General features: G+C 43.7%; 1 protein-coding gene and 1 pseudogene across 16 annotated transcripts in view; both read left to right on the top strand.

Annotated features, from left to right (window-relative positions):
• The window catches only part of LOC100894420 (nucleolin), a 28,697-nt gene that overhangs the window by 7,226 nt on the left and 1,778 nt on the right, over nucleotides 1-19,693 (top strand). For 6 of the 16 annotated variants that reach the window (XR_013519146.1, XR_013519147.1, XM_078328809.1 and 3 more), the window contains exons 4-6: nucleotides 3,603-3,730; nucleotides 8,915-9,077; nucleotides 19,041-19,137. Coding sequence is in view for 5 of the 16 variants with exons in the window: in XM_078328809.1 (XP_078184935.1) it covers nucleotides 3,603-3,730; nucleotides 8,915-9,077; nucleotides 19,041-19,137 (388 nt within the window). In the remaining 11 variants the exon portion in view is untranslated. Of the gene's footprint in view, nucleotides 1-895; nucleotides 1,035-2,867; nucleotides 2,988-3,602; nucleotides 3,731-4,258; nucleotides 6,341-8,914; nucleotides 9,078-11,210; nucleotides 13,126-19,040; nucleotides 19,138-19,693 lie in introns of those variants that run through there. The other 10 variants (XR_001912395.4, XR_008482315.2, XR_013519153.1 and 7 more) reach the window with 9 other exon arrangements.
• Nucleotides 4,922-5,055, top strand: LOC118155206 (U2 spliceosomal RNA; annotated as a pseudogene).

Below are 19,693 nucleotides of genomic sequence, written 5' to 3'. Positions count from 1 at the left end.
GAGGATGGATTGAGCCAGGTGATCGAGGCCACGGTGAGCCGTGATCTCACCACCGTACTCTAGCCTGTGAAACATAAATGAGACCCTATCTCAAAATAAAAAGTTAAAGTGACTGAATTTTTTTCTTAGATTTTTGATACAGCCAGATATAAAAGAGCAATTGTTCTCTGAAAGGAGAATTTATCATTCTTAACTAGTCTGTGTAATAGTAATTAATTACTGTTAATTAGGTGGCTTCCCTTGTGATTCTAAGGGGGTAAAAATAAAGCTGGGACCAAAGGTAGAAAAGACCTTCCCATGAGGGCTGAAGATGATGAACAGGAGGAGGAAGCTTGCATGACTTGGATCAGCCGTGTTAAGCAGTGTGGCTGGCATCAGGGAATGCTAGTTGTGAGTGAAGCCCATCAGAAGGGGCTGTTGCATTTCCTGTATGAATTTAAATAACTTTCTTATTAATTTATAAATGCTTTCAAAAGTACCCTGACCAGACTCAACTCATGAGTCTTTTGACAGTTAAGTGTAGCTTTGGAATGATGTTTGTGGGTAGTATGAAAGTTTCCAGAAAGCAGATGACTGCAAATGCAATGGCTTTCACCCACAGAACCTAACAAAGAAACACCTGATAAATGAAGGAAGGAAATAGCCAATCAGAAATGTTCCCCTGGAACCAAAAACCAGAAATTAGAAGGTAACTTATTGGCCGTGGTTTAAAGAACAGGAGATGCATGGAGAATGTCATGTTGGCAAAAACTTAGTCTCTGTTAGCCCAGACGAGCAGCAGTGAGATTTGCTACAGAAGCTTGGTGTTATAATAAGCCACAATCTTTGATGGATTTTCTTTTAGTGCTATTTTTTTCTGAACTGAGTCCTTTTTTTTTTTAACATTTTTGTGTAGCAGCAGAACCACCTGTAGCTTTCAAACTGTTTGTTGGAAACCTGAATTTCAACAAAACTGCTGAACTGCAAGCTGGTCTCCGTGAATTTTTTGCTAAAAATGATCTTGAAGTTGTTGGTGTCAGAGTTGCCTTGTCCAGGTAAATACCAATAAATTAAGAAGGTTTTTAAGAGCTTATCGGCCCAGCACTTGACGTTCCTGGAGAATCAAGGAGTTCCGGTAGCTTTATGCCACTTCATCGTGGCTCACAGGCTGCCATCTTCTCAGGTCCTTTTGTTGCCTGCTCCTCACCCTTTGGTGGGATTTTACCTCAGTCACTTGCAGTTCAAAATGAATGTTTAAAATCCTTCAATGGCTCATGTTTGGTAAATCTGTTATATTTAACTTTGCTACCTATTTTCTCAACCAAAATATTAAAATAATCCCAAGATCTTCCAAGTCTTAGAGATAGGGTCTCGCTGTTTTACCCAGGCAGGTCTCAAACTCCTGGGCTCAAGTGATCCTTCCACCTCACCCTCCCAAAGTGCTGGGATTATAGGTGTGAGCCACTGTGCCCTGCCTGTTTTTTAAAAATTCAAAAAATTATTATTGTTACTGAGACAGTTTTCCCCTCTATCACCCAGGCTAGAGTGCAGTCACATGGTGTCAGCTTACTGCAGCCTCTGCCTTCCAGGTTCAAGCAATTCTGCCCCAGCCTCCTAAGTAGCTAGGATTACAGGCGCCTGCTACCACGCCCGGCTAATTTTTATATTTTTAGTAGAGACAGGGTTTAGCCATGTTGGCCAGGCTGGTCCTGAACTCCTGGTCTTAAGTGATATGCTTGCCTCAGTCTCCAGAGTGCTGGGATTGCAGGTGTGAGCCACTGTACCTGGCCAAAAATAAATAAATAAATTTTTTTGGAAACAGGGTCTCAGTCCGTTGCCCAGGCTGGAGTGCAGTAGTGTTATCATGGCTCACTGCCTCCCACCTCAGCCTTCTGAGTAGCTGGGACTACAGGCACACATCACCACACCTTTTTTGTACACATAGGGTTTTACCATGTTGCCCAGGCTGATCTCAAACTCCTGAGCTCAAGCAGTCCTCCCACCTCAGCCTCCCAAAGTGCTGGGATAACAGGTATGAACCACTGTGCCCGAGCAAATTTTGTAAATTCAAGCCATACTTTCTGTAGCTTTTGGTTAAATTTTGTCAGTTGTTAAGCTGAAAACTAATAGAGATGTCAGTAGGCAAACTCTGCACTGATTCTCAGTCCTTGCTCTAGAACGAGGTCTCTTGAATTCAGCGCTATTGACATTCTGGGCTAGATAATTTTTTTTTTTTGAGACAGGATCTGGCTCTGTCACCTAGGCTGGAGTGCAGTGATGCAATCTTGGCTCACTGCAACCTCTGCCCCCCAGCTCAAGCCATCTTCCCACGTCAGCCTCCCGAGTAGCTGGGACCAGAGACATGTACCACTATGCCCAGCTAATTTTTTTTTTTTGTATTTTCTGTGGAAACAGGGTTTCACCATGTTGACCAGGCTGGTCTTGAACTCCTGAGCTCAGGCAATCTGCCCGCCTTGGCTTCCCACAGTGGTGGGATTGCAGACATTAGCCACCATACTGGGTCTGGCCTGGGCAATTCTATGTTGTGGTAGCTGTCCAGTTCATCGTGTTTAGCAACCTCCCTGAATTCTACCCATTAGATACTGGCTGCTCCCCCATTTGTAACAGCCAAAAATGTCCCTAGACATTGTCAAACTTGCCTCCCTCCCCGCACCCACGACCCCGGGGTGAGAACTACTTCTCCATAGTTACTTCACAGTATTGACTGCCAGTTTGTAGAGCTTTGGTTTTAAATTGCAAATTAGGCAGCTGCCTGGTGACTTAGTGCTAATTTCTGTTCCAACAGCTAGTGTGATTAGCTAACCAGAGGCGTATGCTCTTCATCTTACCTGTGTATGCTTTTTCCCTTTTTTTCTACATCTCTGTAGGAGATTTGATTATATGAATTTTAAATCTGTTGATGATCAGGAAAAAGCCCTGGAACTTAGTATACAAAAGTCCTTGGATATGAAATTAAATTTAAGAAACCAACGGGAAAGAAAACAAAGGTGTGCAAACAAGGCAATTTGTTCAAAGGTATTGATGTATCTAGAAGATTCTGGGTCAGGCAGAAATATCACATTTTTTCTAATTTGGTGCAAGTAATGCTCAGTTTCTGACGGGCCACCTGCCTCCGTTGCACCCTGCTCTCCCTCCTGTGCTTGCGCTGCACGGCTCACCTTTCTCTGCTATAACGTTCTTTCCAGGACTCAGTCCCTGGCTACTTGAAACCCATCCATCCAGTCCCAGCTTAAATATCACTTCCTCAGATCAGAAAACTCTTTCCTTACCCCCACACTAGGGTAAGTCTTCTCTACTAGACTTCCTCATTGCCCCTTTTACTTGTCCATCCTGGCACTCATCAAGGTGTATAATTATGTGACTATTCATTTACCCATCTTTTCTCCAACAAAAGCACAGTCCTGAGAGCAGAGGCCAAGTCCATGTTTTCACGGCAAGCATATAGCACAGGCCCTAGCCTAGGGTATGTATTCAAATATTTGTTAAACGAATGAAGATGTATTGTTTCTACTTTGCAACTCTTTGAGGGATATTTTTTCTATCTTAGGGACTTTTGATGCTTACTAAATCTAAACTCACCAGACATATTCTTTTGTTTTTAGGTAGATCAAAGTGCCAAAACACTTTTGATCAAGAACGTGCCTGACAGAGTCACTCAACATGAATTAAAAGAAGTATTTGAGGATGCTTTTCAAATCAGATTAGTGAGCAAGGATGAGATGAGTGAAAGGTATGTTTTATACCTTGTACTGAATAAGAATGTAAGTCTACTGGATACAAACATAATGGAATTTCCTTACATTCTCTCAAATCTTTATGACTGATTTTAGAGAAGGAAGAGTAGTTAGTTACCCAGATTTCTGCCAGTAGGCATAAAAAATCGAAGGAGACATCATAAAGGGACAGCCAAAACTTCTAGAAAACTGTAGTGGTGCTATAGAGAAATAGAGACTTACTCTGCTACCAAGTACAGGATTGACGATTAGAACTTATTCATAGATGATGTACATTTATTCTTCTCTTTCCAGGGCTGACTCCACTAGAATAACCTACTAGGTAACTTGCTTGGACAGGTGCCAAAATAGAACATGGAATTGTTAGGTTTATGTTGTAACCAATTAGTGAAACACTGTCCTTAAGTATCTAGGCTTTGGTAGAGTAAGAGAGTGAAATTAGAGGGGGTGGAGTATAATATGTTTTGATGGGATTGTCATTGAGGTGAAAATTGAATATTGTTTTCTTTTTTTCCTTTTTTGAGATGGAGTTTCATTATTGTTGCCTAGGCTAGAGTGTAGTGGTGAGGGTCTCAGCTCACTGCAGCCTCTGCCTCCCAGGTTCAAACGATTCTCGTGCCTCAGCCTCCCAAGTAGCTGGGATTACAGGTACTCGCTACCACACTGGCTTTTTTTTTTTGTATTTTTAACAGAGACAGGGTTTCACCATATTGGCCAGGCTGCTCTTGAACTCCTGACCTCAGGTGATCCACCCGCCTTGGCCTCCCAAAGTGCTGGGATTATTGGCGTGAGCCATTGCGCCCAGCCTGAATATTGGTTTTATAGACACATTTGAGCTAAATGTGTTGGTGTAGGTGAACTCTAAAATAATCTGTAGCATTGTGTTCTGATGAACCTAATCTCTAGAGAGGATACTACAGATCTAACAAGCCTAAGACAGAACTATATATATTGACCTGGAAAGCCATGATAAATATAGGAAAGCAAATCTCAAAAGAATAAATTCCAAATTGTTAGCAGTGTTTACCAGGAGGAGATTTGGGAGCACTCTGCTTGTTGTCTCTGGAAAACAAGCAAACAGATTTCTGCCAAAAGCTATATAATTTGTCAAGGTTTAATTAGGTTTTAATTAAATTAATTTAATTTTTATATCTTTATAGTCATTTCCGTGCATGGAGAATTATCATATCACTTCTCAGCCTTTTGGCTAAGGTCAAGTGTAGTATCTGTTCTCAATTTAATATCTGATATGTCCTAAATTAAAAACAAACAAAAAAAAGAATTATTGTAAAGGGGAGATAAGAGAAGCCAGAGAATCCATGGCCATGCGAAATAAGGCCTAGTCCCTATGCCAGAAGAGAGTGTGCTGCATGATCCTTAAGAATCTGACTCAGGCCAGACTTGGTGGCGCACTCCTGTAATCCTGGCACTTTGGGAGGCTGAGGCAGGCAGATCACCTGAGGTCAGGAGTTCGAAACCAGCCTGGCCAACATGTTGAAACCCTGTCTCTACTAAAAATACAGAAAATTAGCTGGACATGGTGGTGGGCACCTGTAATCCCAGCTACTCGGGAGGTCGAGGCAGGAGAATCACTTGAACCCAGGAGCTGTAGGTTGCAGTGAGCCGAGATTGCGCTGTTGCACTTCAGCCTGGGCAACGAGCAAAACTCCATGTCAAAAAAAAAAAAAAAAGGGAGAGAGACATTCTTTGCCAAGAGTCGCCACAGTTTCCTGCTTCAGTGCTTGGATGGAACCCAGCGCTCGTCCCCCATCCTGGCCAGCCACCCATAGCCAGCCCTCCGTCACCTCCACACTGCGCCCTTGGACTGCCCGAAGGCCCCCTCTGCCACTCCAGCACCACACAGCCACCACCTCTCCTTACCCGCCACCATGATGACCACTTCCTCCTTGCAGGTGCGCCAGAACTATCCCCAGGACTCAGAGGACACCATCAACTGCCAGATAACCTGGAGCTCTATGCCTCCTGTGTCTACCTGTCCATGTCTTACTACTTTGACCATGATGATGTGGTTTGAAGAACTTTGCCAGATACTCTTCACCAATCTCATGAGGAGAGGCAACATGCTGAGAAACTGATGAAGCTGCAGAACCAATGAGGTGGCCAAATCTTCCTTCAGGATATCAGGAAACCAGACAATGTTGACTGGGAGAGTGGGCTGAATGAGATGGAGTGTGCATTACATTTGGAAAAAAATATGAATCAGTCACTACTGGAACTGTACAAACTGGCCACTGACAAAAATGACCCCCATTTGTGTGACTTCATTAAGAGATATTACCTGAATGAGCAGGTGACATCCATCAAACAATTGGGTGACCACGTGACCAACTTGGGCAAGATGGGAGCATCCCAGTCTGACTTGGCAGAATATCTCTTTGACAAGCACACCCTGGGAGACAATGATAATGAAAGCTAAGCCTTAGGCTGATTTCCCCATAGCCATGGGGTGACTTCCCTCGTCACCATGGCAGTGCATGCATGTTGGGGTTTCCTTTACCTTTTCTATAAGTTGTATCAGACATCCACTTAAGTTCTTTGTACAATTCCTTCAAATAAAGTACCCTCCCCCCCAAAAAAAAGAAAAAGAATTTTCTTTTAAACATAAGAAAACTACTCATCCTCACTCATAGTAAGAGGATTGCAAATGAAATCTACATTGAGATACAACTTTTTACCTATCAGGTAGTCACAGATCAAAAGGTTTATTAACACAGTGGAAAAGAGGGTAAAAAAACTGGCATGCTCGCCGGGCACAGTGGCTCATGCATGTAATCCCAGTACGTAGGGAGGCCGAGGCGGGCAGATCACCTGAGGTCGAGAGTTCAAGATCAGCCTGACCAACATGGAGAAACCCCATTTCTACTAAAAATACAAAAATTAGCTGGGCATGGTGGCGCACACCTGTAATCCCAGCTACTCGGGAGGCTGAGGCAGGAGGATGGCTTGAACCCAGGAGGCAGAGCTTGCAGTGAGCTAAGATTGAGCCGTTGTACTCCTACCTGAGCAACAAGAGCAAAACTCAGTCTTAAAAAAAAAAAAAGTGGCAAGCTCATACTTTGTTATTGGAAGTGAAATTGGAGAAATTTCTATGGAGATTAGGTACTTAGCTCTATCTGTTAAAGTTATAGTTGCAAATACCATTTTATCTTGCTCCTCCTAAGAATTTATCCCATAATCTCAGACAAGAGTGAAATAACGTATTGCCAAGTTGTTTGATGCAAAATTAGAATTAACCTGAATATCAAGCAACAGGTGGTTAAAATTGTCTGGCAGATCCATAAGATATTATTCTATATAGCTGTAAAAAGGAGTGAAATTACATTTTGTATAGTGATGGGAAATAATCTCTAGTATACATTATTAAGTGAAAAAAGACAGTATAGAATAGTGTGTATAGTATTCTGCCTTTTATGTAAAAATGTAATGGAGAACACAGTGTACACAAAAAATTACTCAACATGGATCAAAGACCTAAATGTAAGAGCTAAAACATAAAATTCTTAGAAGAAAACACGGCAATAAAACTTTGTACACAAGTGATTAAAGAAAATTGAGAAATTGGGCTTAATCAAAATTAAAAATGTTTGTGTTTCAAAGGCCATTTTTAAAAAGTCAAAGAAAATCTGTAGACTGGCTGTGCACAGTGGCTCACACCTGTAATCCCAGCATTTTGGGAGGTCATGGTGGATAAATCATGAGGTCAAGAGATCAAGACCATCCTGGCCGACATGGTGAAACTCTGCCTCTATTAAAAATACAAAAATTAACTGGGCGTGGTGGCATGCGCCTGTAGTCCGAGCTACTCAGGAGGCTGAGGCAGGAGAATCGCTTGAACCCAAGAGGCAGAGGTTGCAGTAAGCCGAGATCGCGCCATTGCACTCCAGCCTGGCAACAGAGCAAGACTCCGTCTCAAAAATAAAAAATAAAAATACAAAATTAGCTGGGTGTGGTGGTGTGTGCCTGTAATCTCAGCTAATTGGGAGACTGAAGCAGAAGAATCACTTAAACCTTGGAGGTGGAGGTTGCAGTGAGCCAAGATTGCTCCATTGCCCTCCAGCTTGGGCAACAAGAGTGAAAATCTGTCTGAATAAAAAAAAAAAAAGGAAATCTATAGACTGGAAGAAAATAGTTGCAAATCATATATCTGACAAGGGACTTGTGTCCAAATATATAAAGAACTCATATTTTAATTCAATAAAAAGGCAACCCAGTTAAGAAATGGGCAAAGGATTTGAATGTGAACATTTCTCCAAGCAAGGCATATGAATGGCCAGTAAGCACATGAAAAGATGCTCACCATTTGTTGCTGGGGAAATACAAATCAAAACCATGATGTGATATACTTCACATTCATTAGAATGTCTATAACAAAGAAGGTAAATAGTCACAAGTGTTGACAAGGATGTGGAAAAGTTGGAGCCCTCATATGTTGCTGGTGGGAATTTAAAATAATATAGTTGCTTTGGAAAAGTTTGACAGTTTCTGAAAATGTTAAACATAGAGTTGCCATATGGTCCAGCAATTCTCTTAAGTATCTACCTCAAAGAAATGAAAACACATGTTCACACTTTTCTACAAATGTTCACGTCAGCATTATTTAATAGTCAAAAAGTAGAAATGACCCCAAAATTCTATCGGTTGATGGATTGATAAAGTATGGTATGTCCTTCCATATATGACATGTCCAGGATAGCCAGATCTTTACAGACTGAAACTAGAGCAGTAGTTGCTTGTGGCTGGGAGTGAGAATGGGTTGGGGGGAATGCGGAGTGACTGCTGATGGGTACTTTTGGGGACAAGAAAAATGTTCCAAAGTTGGTTTACAATGATGATTGTACAGTTGTGTAAATGTATTAGAAACCATTGTAAACTTTAAATAGGTGAATATTATGATACGTTAATTATATCAAGCTTTTTGAGAAGAATTGTGTATGTGTATACATTTGTTTTTATATATATCTAATGTTGCCTCTATGGTTAGAAATTGGGTGGCCTGGAATAGGAATATAAGGAAGACTTCACCATATCCTTTGTTTTTTTCATTTTTCTACATGATCAAAATCATATCCTTTTCTACTTTTTGGATTTTGAATCTTGTATATTTCTGATTCAGAAGACCCTAAATGCTGACAGTTTTCTCCCTCACCTCATCCCCACAGTTGCAGGATTGCATATATTGAATTCAAGTCACAAGCTGAGGCAGAGAGAGCCCTGGAAGAAAAGCAGGGAGCAGAGGTTGATGGGCTTGCCATAGTTCTGGACCATATTGAAGAGAAAAGCAGGGCCAAAAAAATAGAGATTGAAAGAACAGGACTTGGAGAGGTGAGTGGTCCCAGAGCTCTGTGGATTGAGAGTCACCAGGGTTGTTGCAGGGGGGTCCCAAGGGAGGGGCTGGTATGAGTTTAAGGGCACTCAGCACTTTATCTTTTTTTTTTGAGACAGAGTTTTGCTATCGTTACCCAGACTGGAGTGCAATGGCATGATCTTGGCTCATCGCAACCTCCGCCTCCTGGGTTCAAGCAATTCTCCTGCCTCAGCCTCCCGAGTAGCTGGGACTACAGGCACGCACCACCACTCCCAGCTAATTTTTGTATTTTTAGTAGAGACGGGGTTTCACCTTGTTGACCAGGATGGTCTCGATCTCTTGACCTCATGATCCATCCGCCTCGGCCTCCCAAAGTGCTGGGATTATAGGCGTGAGCCACCGCGCCCGGCCTATCTTTTTTTATTATTATTTTGAGACAGGGTCTCACTCCCTTCATCCACACAGGAGTGTGGTGGCACAGTCACCACAGTCTCAACTTCCTGGGCTCAGGCGATCCTCCCACCTCAGCCTCCTGAGTAACTAGGATGGGAGGGCCACTCAGCACTTCAAAATGCAGTTTCCTCTGTATTGAAAGTGAATCATTCTCATAATTACATTAAACTGATTAATATTGTCCTAGTTAACTGTAACCTGATGTCTGCAAAATAAATGGCACTTTGAAATCCATCAGTTGGCCAGACATGGTGGCTCATGCCTGTTATCACAGCACTTTGGGAGGCCAAGGTGGGTGGATCATTTGAGCCCAGGCTAAGACTGGCCTGGTCAACATGGCAAAACCCTGTCTCTGCAAAAAATACAAAAATTTGCCAGGCGTGGTGGTGCGTGCCTGTAATCCCAGCTACTTGAGAGGCTGAGGTAGGAGGATGACTTGAACCTGGGACATGGAGGTTGCAGTGAGCCAAGATCACACCACTGCACTCCAGCCTGGGCAACAGAGCCAGACCTTGTCTCAAAAAAAAAAAAAAGAAACCCATCAGTTTATTTTTTCTTTTTGGGCACCCTCTAGGATTCTGTTTGAACAAGTTCTTAAATCTGTGGTTTCAGAATTAGATATTTAATTCTCTTCAGATACTAATTTTCTTCAAGTAGTGTTCTTGGAGGTTTAAACCAATGACCCCAAACCAGTGCCCTGAACTTGCCTATTCTGATCAGCAAACTGTTGCTTACAGAGTAAGAGACAATTGAATTTGTTATGAGTATTTCAAAAGTCAAGAAATTTCACATAAAACCCTGGGTTTCCAGCTTCTTTTGATACAACAAAAAATCTGGCCAGGTGCGGTGGCTCACACTTGTAATCCCAGCACTTTGGGAGGCTGAGGTGGGTGGATCGCTTGAACCCAGTTTGAGACCAGCCTGGGCAGCATGGAGAGACTCCCATCTGTACAAAGATAAAATAAAATTATCTGGGTGTGGTGGTGCGTACCTGTAGTCCCAGTTTACTCAAGAGGCTGAGGTGGGAAGATTGCCTGAGCCCAGGAGGTCGAGGCTACAGTGAGCCATGATGGTGCCACTGCACTTCAGCCTAGGTGCCAGAGTGAGACCCTATCTATCGAAAAAAAAAAAAAGGAAAGAAAATCAGGTGGCACGGTGGCTGCATTCCCACATGGCAGCAGTTGACTGGTGATGAGAAGTAGCTGCTTCCTCTTAGGTGTGGCCTTTGCTGTTGTTTGCTGGTAACCCCCACAGTTCCTGAGGGGAAACAGCAGTGGTGTGGAAACTTACACTTTTAAACATAGAGTTAATACCTTTTTCTTAGAAAATAACACTTTTTTCTTATAGTAAAGGTGACATGGCTGGGCACGGTGGCTCATGCTTATAATCCCAGTACTGTGGGAGGCTGAGACAGGCAGATCATGAGGTCAGGAGTTCGAGACCAGCCTGTTTAATGGTGAAACCCAGTCTCCACTAAAAATTCAAAAATTAGCTGGGCATGGTGGTGCACGCCTGTAATCCCAGCTACTTGGGAGGCTGAGGCAGAAGAATTGCTTGAACCCAGGAGGCAGAGGTTGCAGTGAGCCGAGATCACACTATTGCACTCTAGCCTGGGTGACAGAGTGAGACTTTGTCTTGGGGGAAAAAAAAAGAAAATGACATTTTAATATTTCTTATGCATTTGTCTGTTTCACAAGTGGAAAGACAAAGTACAGAACAAGACAACCACACTGTTCAAGAAAAATGGGAGAAGCCTATTTTATTTGTGGAGGTAAAGAATGTCCCTACATGTTTAATACGCAAGCAAAGTCTTTCTGTGTCAAAAGAGCATACCCTAAGCCACCACTATGAAACAAACCACAGCAAGAACCATGAGGGATATACAGAAAAGTTGAGTGACAAAAAAACCTAATGAACTGACAAAAAGACAGATTTCAACATGATTTGCTTTTGAATGTGAATAAAATAGGTGATGCTGCTACGAAGTGTAGTTATATATTAAATGAGAAAATTGCCTGGGCATCCAAACCTTTTACAGATGGGGAGTTTAAAAAGAATGTTTGTTGAGTGCAGCAGAAATTATGTGCCTGGAACAGAGACAAGCTTTGGCAAATAGAAGACTACCTGGTAATATTGTTGCTCAGCATGTTGATGATATGGCTGAAAACTTACAGGACAAGTTTCAGGAAAAAGTGAAATCATTTGTGGCTTTCTCTCTTGCAACTCATGAGAGTGCTGATATAAATAATGTTCCCCAGTTGGCTGTGTTCATTCATGGTGCTGATGAAACTTTTGATGTGACTGAAGAACTTTTAGATACCGTACCCATAACAGGCATAGCATCAGGAAATGACATAGTTTTATGTGTTGATAAAAGTCTTAAAAAATTTAATGTAGACTGGTCAAAATTAGTAAGCGTTAGCACAGATGGTAATTCTGCAATGGTTGGTGTTAAACAATTTGTTACAAAACTGAAATCTAAGGTGGCAGGGCTTTGCAAAAGCAGAGCTTAAGTCTGTGCATGGCCTCATTCTCCAGGAACCACTTTGTGCTAAAAAGTTAAAAATGGATCACGTCATGGACATTGTAATTTGCAGCATAATCTGGATACATTCCCATGGCTCAAACCACAGCAAGTTCAACACTTTTTTCAGTGAGTTGGATGCACAATGTGGAAACCTGTTCTACCACAAGGAAGTGAAGCGGCTGAGGCGTGGTATGGTGCTAAAGCGGTTGTTTGAACTGTTGGAAGAAATTGATTTTTTCATGTCTTCTAAAGGAAAATCTGTGCCTCAGCTCACTGACAAAAATTGGGTCAAAGTCTTAGCATTTTTGATTGACATTACAACACATCTGAATACACTGGATATTTCTCTGCAAAGGCGTTCACAAGTGGTTACACAAATGTATGATTCCATTCATTTATTCCTAGCAAAATTGTGTCTTTGGGAAACTCATTTGACAAGGAACAATCTGGCCCACTCCCCTACACTGAAATTAGTTTCTGAAAATGAAAGTGATGGCCTGAATTATATTCTAAAAATTAAAGAGTTGAAGACTGAATTCCAAAAATGATTCTCTGATATCAGTTCTTTATGAAAATGAACTGATATTGTTCAGTTTACCTTTCTTGATTAATCATGTGAATGAAGAGCTGCAAATGGAAGTTATTGAATTGCAGTCAACACTATACTGGAAACTAAATATGATGATGTGGGAATCCCAGAATTCTGCAGATACCTGGGGAATGGTTACCCTAAATTTAAAAACCATTGTGCAAAGATTCTGTCCATGTTTGCAAGTACCTATGTTTATGAGCAGTTATTTTCTATCATGAAAGCAAATAAAACTAAATATTGGTCCCAGTTAGGAAAGATGAATTCTCTGCTGCACGTGGCTATACAAGATTCATAACCTGATGTTGATTGATACCTTGGAGCATAAGAAAGGAATGTTAGATTTTGGATTTCAAATCTGAGAAGTAATAAATTATCAAACTTGGGATAATTATTTTCACATTATATTTTTAATAGCAAATTTAGATAACATCTCTGGCATTATATATGTCTGTTAAATCTTATATCATATAAAATAAAGTTGGATTATACTTCTGGTGGTTTTTTACACCTCACCTTTCTGGTCTTTAAGAGTTATTCAAGTTTGGCCGGGCGCGGTGGCTCAAGCCTGTAATCCCAGCACTTTGGGAGGCCGAGGTGGGTGGATCCACGAGGTCAAGAGATCGAAACCATCCTGGTCAACATGGTGAAACCCCATCTCTACTAAAAATACAAAAATTAGCTGGGCATGGTGGTGCGTGCCTGTAATCCCAGCTACTCAGGAGGCTGAGGCAGGAGAATTGCCTGAACCCAGGAGGCGGAGGTTGCGGTGAGCCGAGATTGCGCCATTGCACTCCAGCATGGGTAACGAGCGAAACTCAGTTTCAAAAAAAAAAAAGAGTTATTCAAGTTTACAAACTTCTGCCCTAAAAGAAGCCACATTTTTTTTTAAAGACACTTGTAAGCCTGGAATGTGAACCAAGGAGTCAGCTGGATGAACTGAATGTTTAGACACCTAATGCAATCCTATCCCTAAGCACAAGAGGCCTGCCACAGTCATCCTGGGGTTCAGGCCAGGGTAACTAACCCCCTTCCCTGTACAGCCTGGGTGGCAGAGCTGTTACTGGCCCCTGGACTTCTTTTGTGGTGCTTCTATTTGGATTTACACATTTCTTTTGAAGTTCCAACGTTGTTGGTCAGCTTATAGTCAGTGTGGCTGACCCAGAAACATTCTGCCTCTTACAGGCAGGGATGCTTGTTCCCTTGGTATTGGAGTACCCAGTGGGGGTGCACAATGGGGTGTCGATGTGTGGAAGAGCATATGAGCACTTTTTCAGGGTAGCCACCAGCAGAGTCTTAGAGAGGTCTGTGACCCAAAAGGTGTTTTTCCACTGACAGTGACATGTCTGCTCACTGTTGTAGAAACCGTATCTTAAAAAATTAGTCTAGCCATGTGTGGTGGCTCATGCCTGTAATCCCAGCACTTTGGGAGGCTGAGATGGGCAGATCACCTGAAATCAGGAGTTTGAGACCAGCCTGACCAACATATTGAAATTCTGTCTCTACTGAAAATATGAAAATTAGCTGGGAGTGGTGGCAGGCACCTGTAGTCCCTGCTACTTGGGAGGCGGAGGCAGAAGAATCACTTGAACTCGGGAGGAAGAGGTTGCAGTGAGCTGAGATCATGCCATTGCACTCCAGCCTGGGTGATGAGAGAAACTCTCTCAAAAAAAAAAATTAATTGAAGTAATACGTACTTATTGTAGAATATTTGGGTATTATAAAGAAATTTTGAGAAAATACCTGTAATCTCAGCAGCGGTAAGCCCTGTAAATATTTAGGAATGTTTTCTTTCAATTTTCTATGTGTGATTTGATGTGGTTGAGCACATTATGGATGGACCATAGTGTATCCTGCTCTATGCCCTCCCTCTCCCACTCAACAGCAAGCCCTAAATAGCTCTCCATCTTCAGGCTCAGGTTATGTTTATTTGATTCCTCAAGGAGTGCACTTATGGGCTTTGCTAGCTGGTAAGTTCTCTCGGCAACACGTGAGCATGACTGAGTCGATTTTCCAATGTAGGATCCCTCTTTCTGGCACGTTCATAGAAGGCTGGAAAAAAACCCTGGCTCTTCTGGGAAGATGAGGCAAATCTTATCACTGGAGAGTCTCAGGATAGCCTCAGTGCAGAGGTCTTGGGACTGCTAATGAGTGTGAAGCTGAGCTCCAACAGCCACAGCAGAGCAAAGAGATGAAGACGGAGGGACTTCAGGGCAAGGCAGTGAGGTGTTGGGGTTCTGGTAGCCTCTGAGAAAGCTGACTTAAAAGGCAAACCCAGATTCAGATTCCCTCCTTTAATAAGAGAGACTTGACTATCAAAGTGGGTGGGTGAGAGTGTGGTGGTGAGGGCCAAGGGGGTGCTCAGAACAGACCTCTGGAGGTTGAGTGAGATGGCAGGGCAGGGCTAGGCTCTTCTCCAGAGGAAACTTGGGGACCGTTTCGGAAAGGATGGGTGACTAAAGGTACAGAGTGACTTTGAGGACGACAGTGCAGCCAGGAGTCTGACAAGGCAGGGCAGTGAGAGGAGGGCCCAGGGATGGAGATGGAAGTTGGGGTGAAGGATGGGGAGATTGGCTAGGCATGTGGCCTCTGAATGTCAGGTCATTGTGGTTGAGCCTTTCAGCTCTGGATGAGCAAGGGACAGTCCTGGGATCTGCTTTCAGCTGCATTCTCCTGTCTGAGGAAGCAGTCTCACAGCTGCACTCGCAGGCAGCTGACTCCTGGCTCTGTGTTTTTGGAAATTGTGTTTCTACTGGCTCTTCTAATGCCCACATCTCTGGCACACTGCCTTTAAATTTCTATTTTTAAAAATGTGTAAAATTGACACTATTCCAAATTCAATAGGTACAAATGGAAAAGTCTCCGACTCATCCTCTAGCTACCCAGCTCCTTTGTATAGAAGGAGCCAATATTATTGGCCTCTTCTTGTCTTCCACTGTTCAAAACAGGAATTATGTATTCTTTTCCTACCGATTTTTTACACAAAGCAACAAGCCATAACACATTTTCCTGTACATTGCCTTTTTGTCATTTAAAGTATTTTGGAGATACATCTGTAATGAACAGCGGTTCCCTTTGTTTTTATAGCTGTAGTGCTCCATTGCATGGATGTACAAGAATGTCCTTAACCAGTGCATTAGCTGTCCTTAACCTGCTGTAGTGGATGGACCCTAGTTCTTAGCAGCGCAACACAGTAAATGTTTATTTCTCCCTGATGCCACATTCAGAGTGGGGTATTCCTGGGCAGGTGGCCTTCTGTGTGGTCATCTGGGGACCCGGGCTTCCTCTGTTTTGCTCCTTTATCCTGTTCTGGGTCACTGGAAAGATCTTCATTCAGTGAGTAGATAGGAGAGAACAAGGAGGATCCAGTAGGGGCACTTGGTACAGGCCAGGCCTGGATAGGCTTTTACCAGTCAAGGAGGCTGGGCAGGTGCTGCAGCTACACATCAGGAAGAAGAGGGATGCTGGCTTGGCTGAGTGGCTAGCCTGTCTCGACTGCCGTTGGCTCCTGTTGAGGCTGCCATGGTCTCAAGAGAATCCAGAACCAAGCCTCTTGCTGGGCCTGTGCCCCTTCCAATCCTGCCCTCTCCTTCCTTTCACAGGCAAAGGTCCTGGGATAGTCCCCCAATTCCCTGACTGCAGTTCCTCGTCTACAACTCCTCCTGGTTTGAGACCAGCCTGGCCAACATGGTGCATCTGTGATACCTGTTGTGCCTCCCAACCCCCACGAAAACTCTTTTCTCAAGGTCACTAGGGACCTCTGTGGCAAAGGCTTCTAGAAAGATATATTTTTTTCTTTAGGTGGAGTTTTCACTCAGTCGCCCAGGCTGGAGTGCAGTGGCACGATCTCAGCTCACTGTAACCTCTGCCTCCCAGGTTCAAGCAATTCTCCTGCCTCAGCCTCCTGATAGCTGGGATTACAGGTACCCACTGCCACACCCAGCTAATGTTTGTATTTTTAGTAGAGATGGGTTTCACCATGTTGGTCAGGCTGGTCTCAAACTCCTGACCTCAGGTGATCTGCCTGCCTTGGCCTCCCAAAGTGCTGGGATTATAGGCGTGAGCCACTGCGCCTGGCTGGAAGTTGATTTTTAGATCTGATATTAATCTCAGCAAAAGCTAACACTGTCACCCTTTCCTCTCACTTGAAGTCTCCTTATTCTCATTTCCCCTCCTCTCTGAAGACTTCGCAGGCTATCCCCTCCCTCTTACTGTCCCCTCCATGCTGTGTTCCTCTGATGACTTTCCCCATAGCTTGGCAGAGGCTTTGCCTTTTAGCTCCTCAAGATGTTGGAAGCTCAGCTTGTACTTTCCTTGGAATAGTTCTGGACATATTCATTTCTCCTGGAGTCTTGGTGCCTTTTATTGAGAACAGTATTCAAAACTAAGATCTGGCCGGGCTCGGTGGCTCACTCCTAAAATCCCAGTACTTTGGGAGGCCGTGGAGAAGGGGGATTACCTGAGGTCAGGAGTTTGAGACCAGCCTGGCCAACATGGTGAAACTCCATCTCTGCTAAAAATCCAAAAATTAGCTGCATGGGGTGGGTGCCTGTAATTCCAGCTACTCAGGAGGCTGAGGCAACAGAATTGTTTGAACCAGGGGGTTGGAGGTTGCAGTGAGTCAAGATTGTGCCACTTCATTCCAGCCTGGGCAAAGGAGCAAAACTCCATCTCAAAACAACAACAACAACAGATCTGGGTGCTGGGCGGGTTCACTGGTATTGGCTGTTAGTACTTTCAGGCCTTTCCAGTGGATAGAGTTAGGAAATATATGTCTATACATGTGCATCTCAAAAGCTCTTTCTATAGCTGTATGTATTTTAAAAACCAGAAGTTCGCAGCGATGTCTCCAATTCCAGTCCAACACCATAGGGTTTATTCTAGCCTACTCTTCTCATTATTGGTTTGTTTAGAGACATGGTCTCACTGTGCCGCCCAGGCTGGACTGTAGTGGTGCGCTCATAGCTCACTGTGGCTCAAGTGATCCTCTGCCTCAGCCTCCCAAGTAGCTGGGACTACAGGTGTGCACCACGACCTGTGGCTGATTTTTTATGTTTTATCTTGTCTGTAGAGATAGGGGTCTTGCTCTGCTGCCCCAGCTGGTCTCTGACTCCTCACATCAAGCAATTCTGTCACAGCTTCCCAAAGTGCTGGGATTACAGGCATGAGCCACTGTGCCCGTCCCCTTTCCTTATTTTTAGCTCATTTGCCTGATGGTGAGAAATCTGGGTCTTATTAGCCACAGTATATATACTTGCTCAGTGCCAGAATCCACATCAGGTAGTTCATGGATTTCTAACATCCCTGTGAAAAAGAGAGATATGAATTAGACATCAGATGTGTGCTCCTCTACCAACAGCACAAGAGTGTGCAGTTTTTTTCCCCTTTAGCCTTAAAGTGTATAGTCGAAATACTGTTTTCTAAAGCTCTGTAGGTTACTGCTCCCGCAGGGTGCCTGAGTGCAGGTTACTCACATGTAGCACGGCAGGTTCACTTGTTTCTGTTTGTATTCCATTTTGGGGTCACCTCTACCACCCTTCTCCAATTCCTTGTTGATTTAAGTTGTTTTTTTTTTTTACTATGAAACATAGAAATAGTTAAAAAAGTCAGAATCATACAGAGATGTGCAGTTGACCCTTGAATGATGCAGGAGTTAGAGGTGCCAACCCCCTGTGTAGCTGAAAATCCAAATACAACTTTTGATTCCCCAAAAACGCAAGTACTGATAGGCTACTGTTGACCAATAACACAGTTGATTAACACATATTTTGTATGTTACATGTATTATATAATGTATTCTTAAAATAGAGAAAACATTATTAAGAAAATCAGGCCGGGCGCAGTGGCTCATGCCTGTAATTCCAACACTTTGGGAGGCTGAGGTGGGCAGATCACCTGAGGTCAGGAGTTCGAGACCAGCCTGGCCAATGTGGTGAAACCCCGTCTCTACTAACAATACCTAAAAAAAGAAAAAACTGGCCATGGTGGCGGGCGCCTGTAGTCCCAGCTACTCAGGAGGCTGAGGCAGGGAGAATTGCTTGAGTCCAGAAGGCAGAGGCTGCAATGAGCTGAGATCGTGCCACTTCACTCCAGCCAGGGCAACAGAGCGAGACTCTATCTCAAAGAGAAAATCATAAGGAAGAGAAAATCTATTATACTATTCATTAGGTGTAAGTGGATCACCATAAAGGTTTTTATTCTCATCCTCACATTGAATAGGCTGAGGAAGAGGAGGAGGAGGGGATGGTCTTGCTGCCTCAGGGGTGGCCAAGGCACAGACGGGTACCCACAGTTGAAACCATGTTGTTCAAGGGTGAGCCGGACTCAGAGAAGTGTTACCTCTCCTGTCCCTTCTCCCCTCTCCCACCTGTCACAACCTGCTCCGTGCTCCAACACCTCATAAACCGCCAGTCGCATGAGTTTCTGGTGTATCCTCACCGTTACGTCTTGATGCACGTGGATGTTTTGCAGTTCCCCTTCTTTCTGGATGAAAGGCAGCCCACTGCAGGTATGTTTCACGCTTGGCTTTTCCCCTTTGACAGCACTTTGGGAATCATGAGTAAGTCATTGGACTTATAGGATGGAGAGCAAGTGCTGGCCCCACGGCCAGTACACCCTGGGTGCACAAGGGAAGAGTGAGCGGGGGCTTGGCGGTGCCTTCACAGAAACGCTTTTCCTCAGCTGTCGCCTTCGTTAGCATTCACAGCCAAGGACAGAAGTACCAAATCATGATTCTATTATTTCTTTTCTTTTTTTTTCTTTGAGACTGAGTCTTGCTCTGTTGCCCAGGCTGGAGTGCAGTGGCACAATCTCGACTCAATGTAGCCTCCACCTCCTGGGTTCAAGCAGTTCTCCTGCCTCAGCCTCCCAAGTAGCTGGGATTACAGGCACGTGCCACCATACCTGGATAAGTTTTTTGTATTTTTAGTAGAGACAAGGTTTCACCATGTTGGCCAGGCTGGTCTGGAACTCCTGACCTCAGGTGAGCCTTGGCCTCCCAGAGTGCTGGGATTACAGGCCTAAGCCACCTTGCCAAGCCATGATTGTATTATTTCTAAGGGGAG

Source organism: Callithrix jacchus, chromosome 6, assembly GCF_049354715.1.
Source record: "Callithrix jacchus isolate 240 chromosome 6, calJac240_pri, whole genome shotgun sequence".
NCBI lineage: Eukaryota > Metazoa > Chordata > Mammalia > Primates > Cebidae > Callithrix > Callithrix jacchus.
The sequence above is the reverse complement of the archived record's forward strand: the minus strand, read 5'-3'. Positions and strand labels throughout refer to the sequence as shown.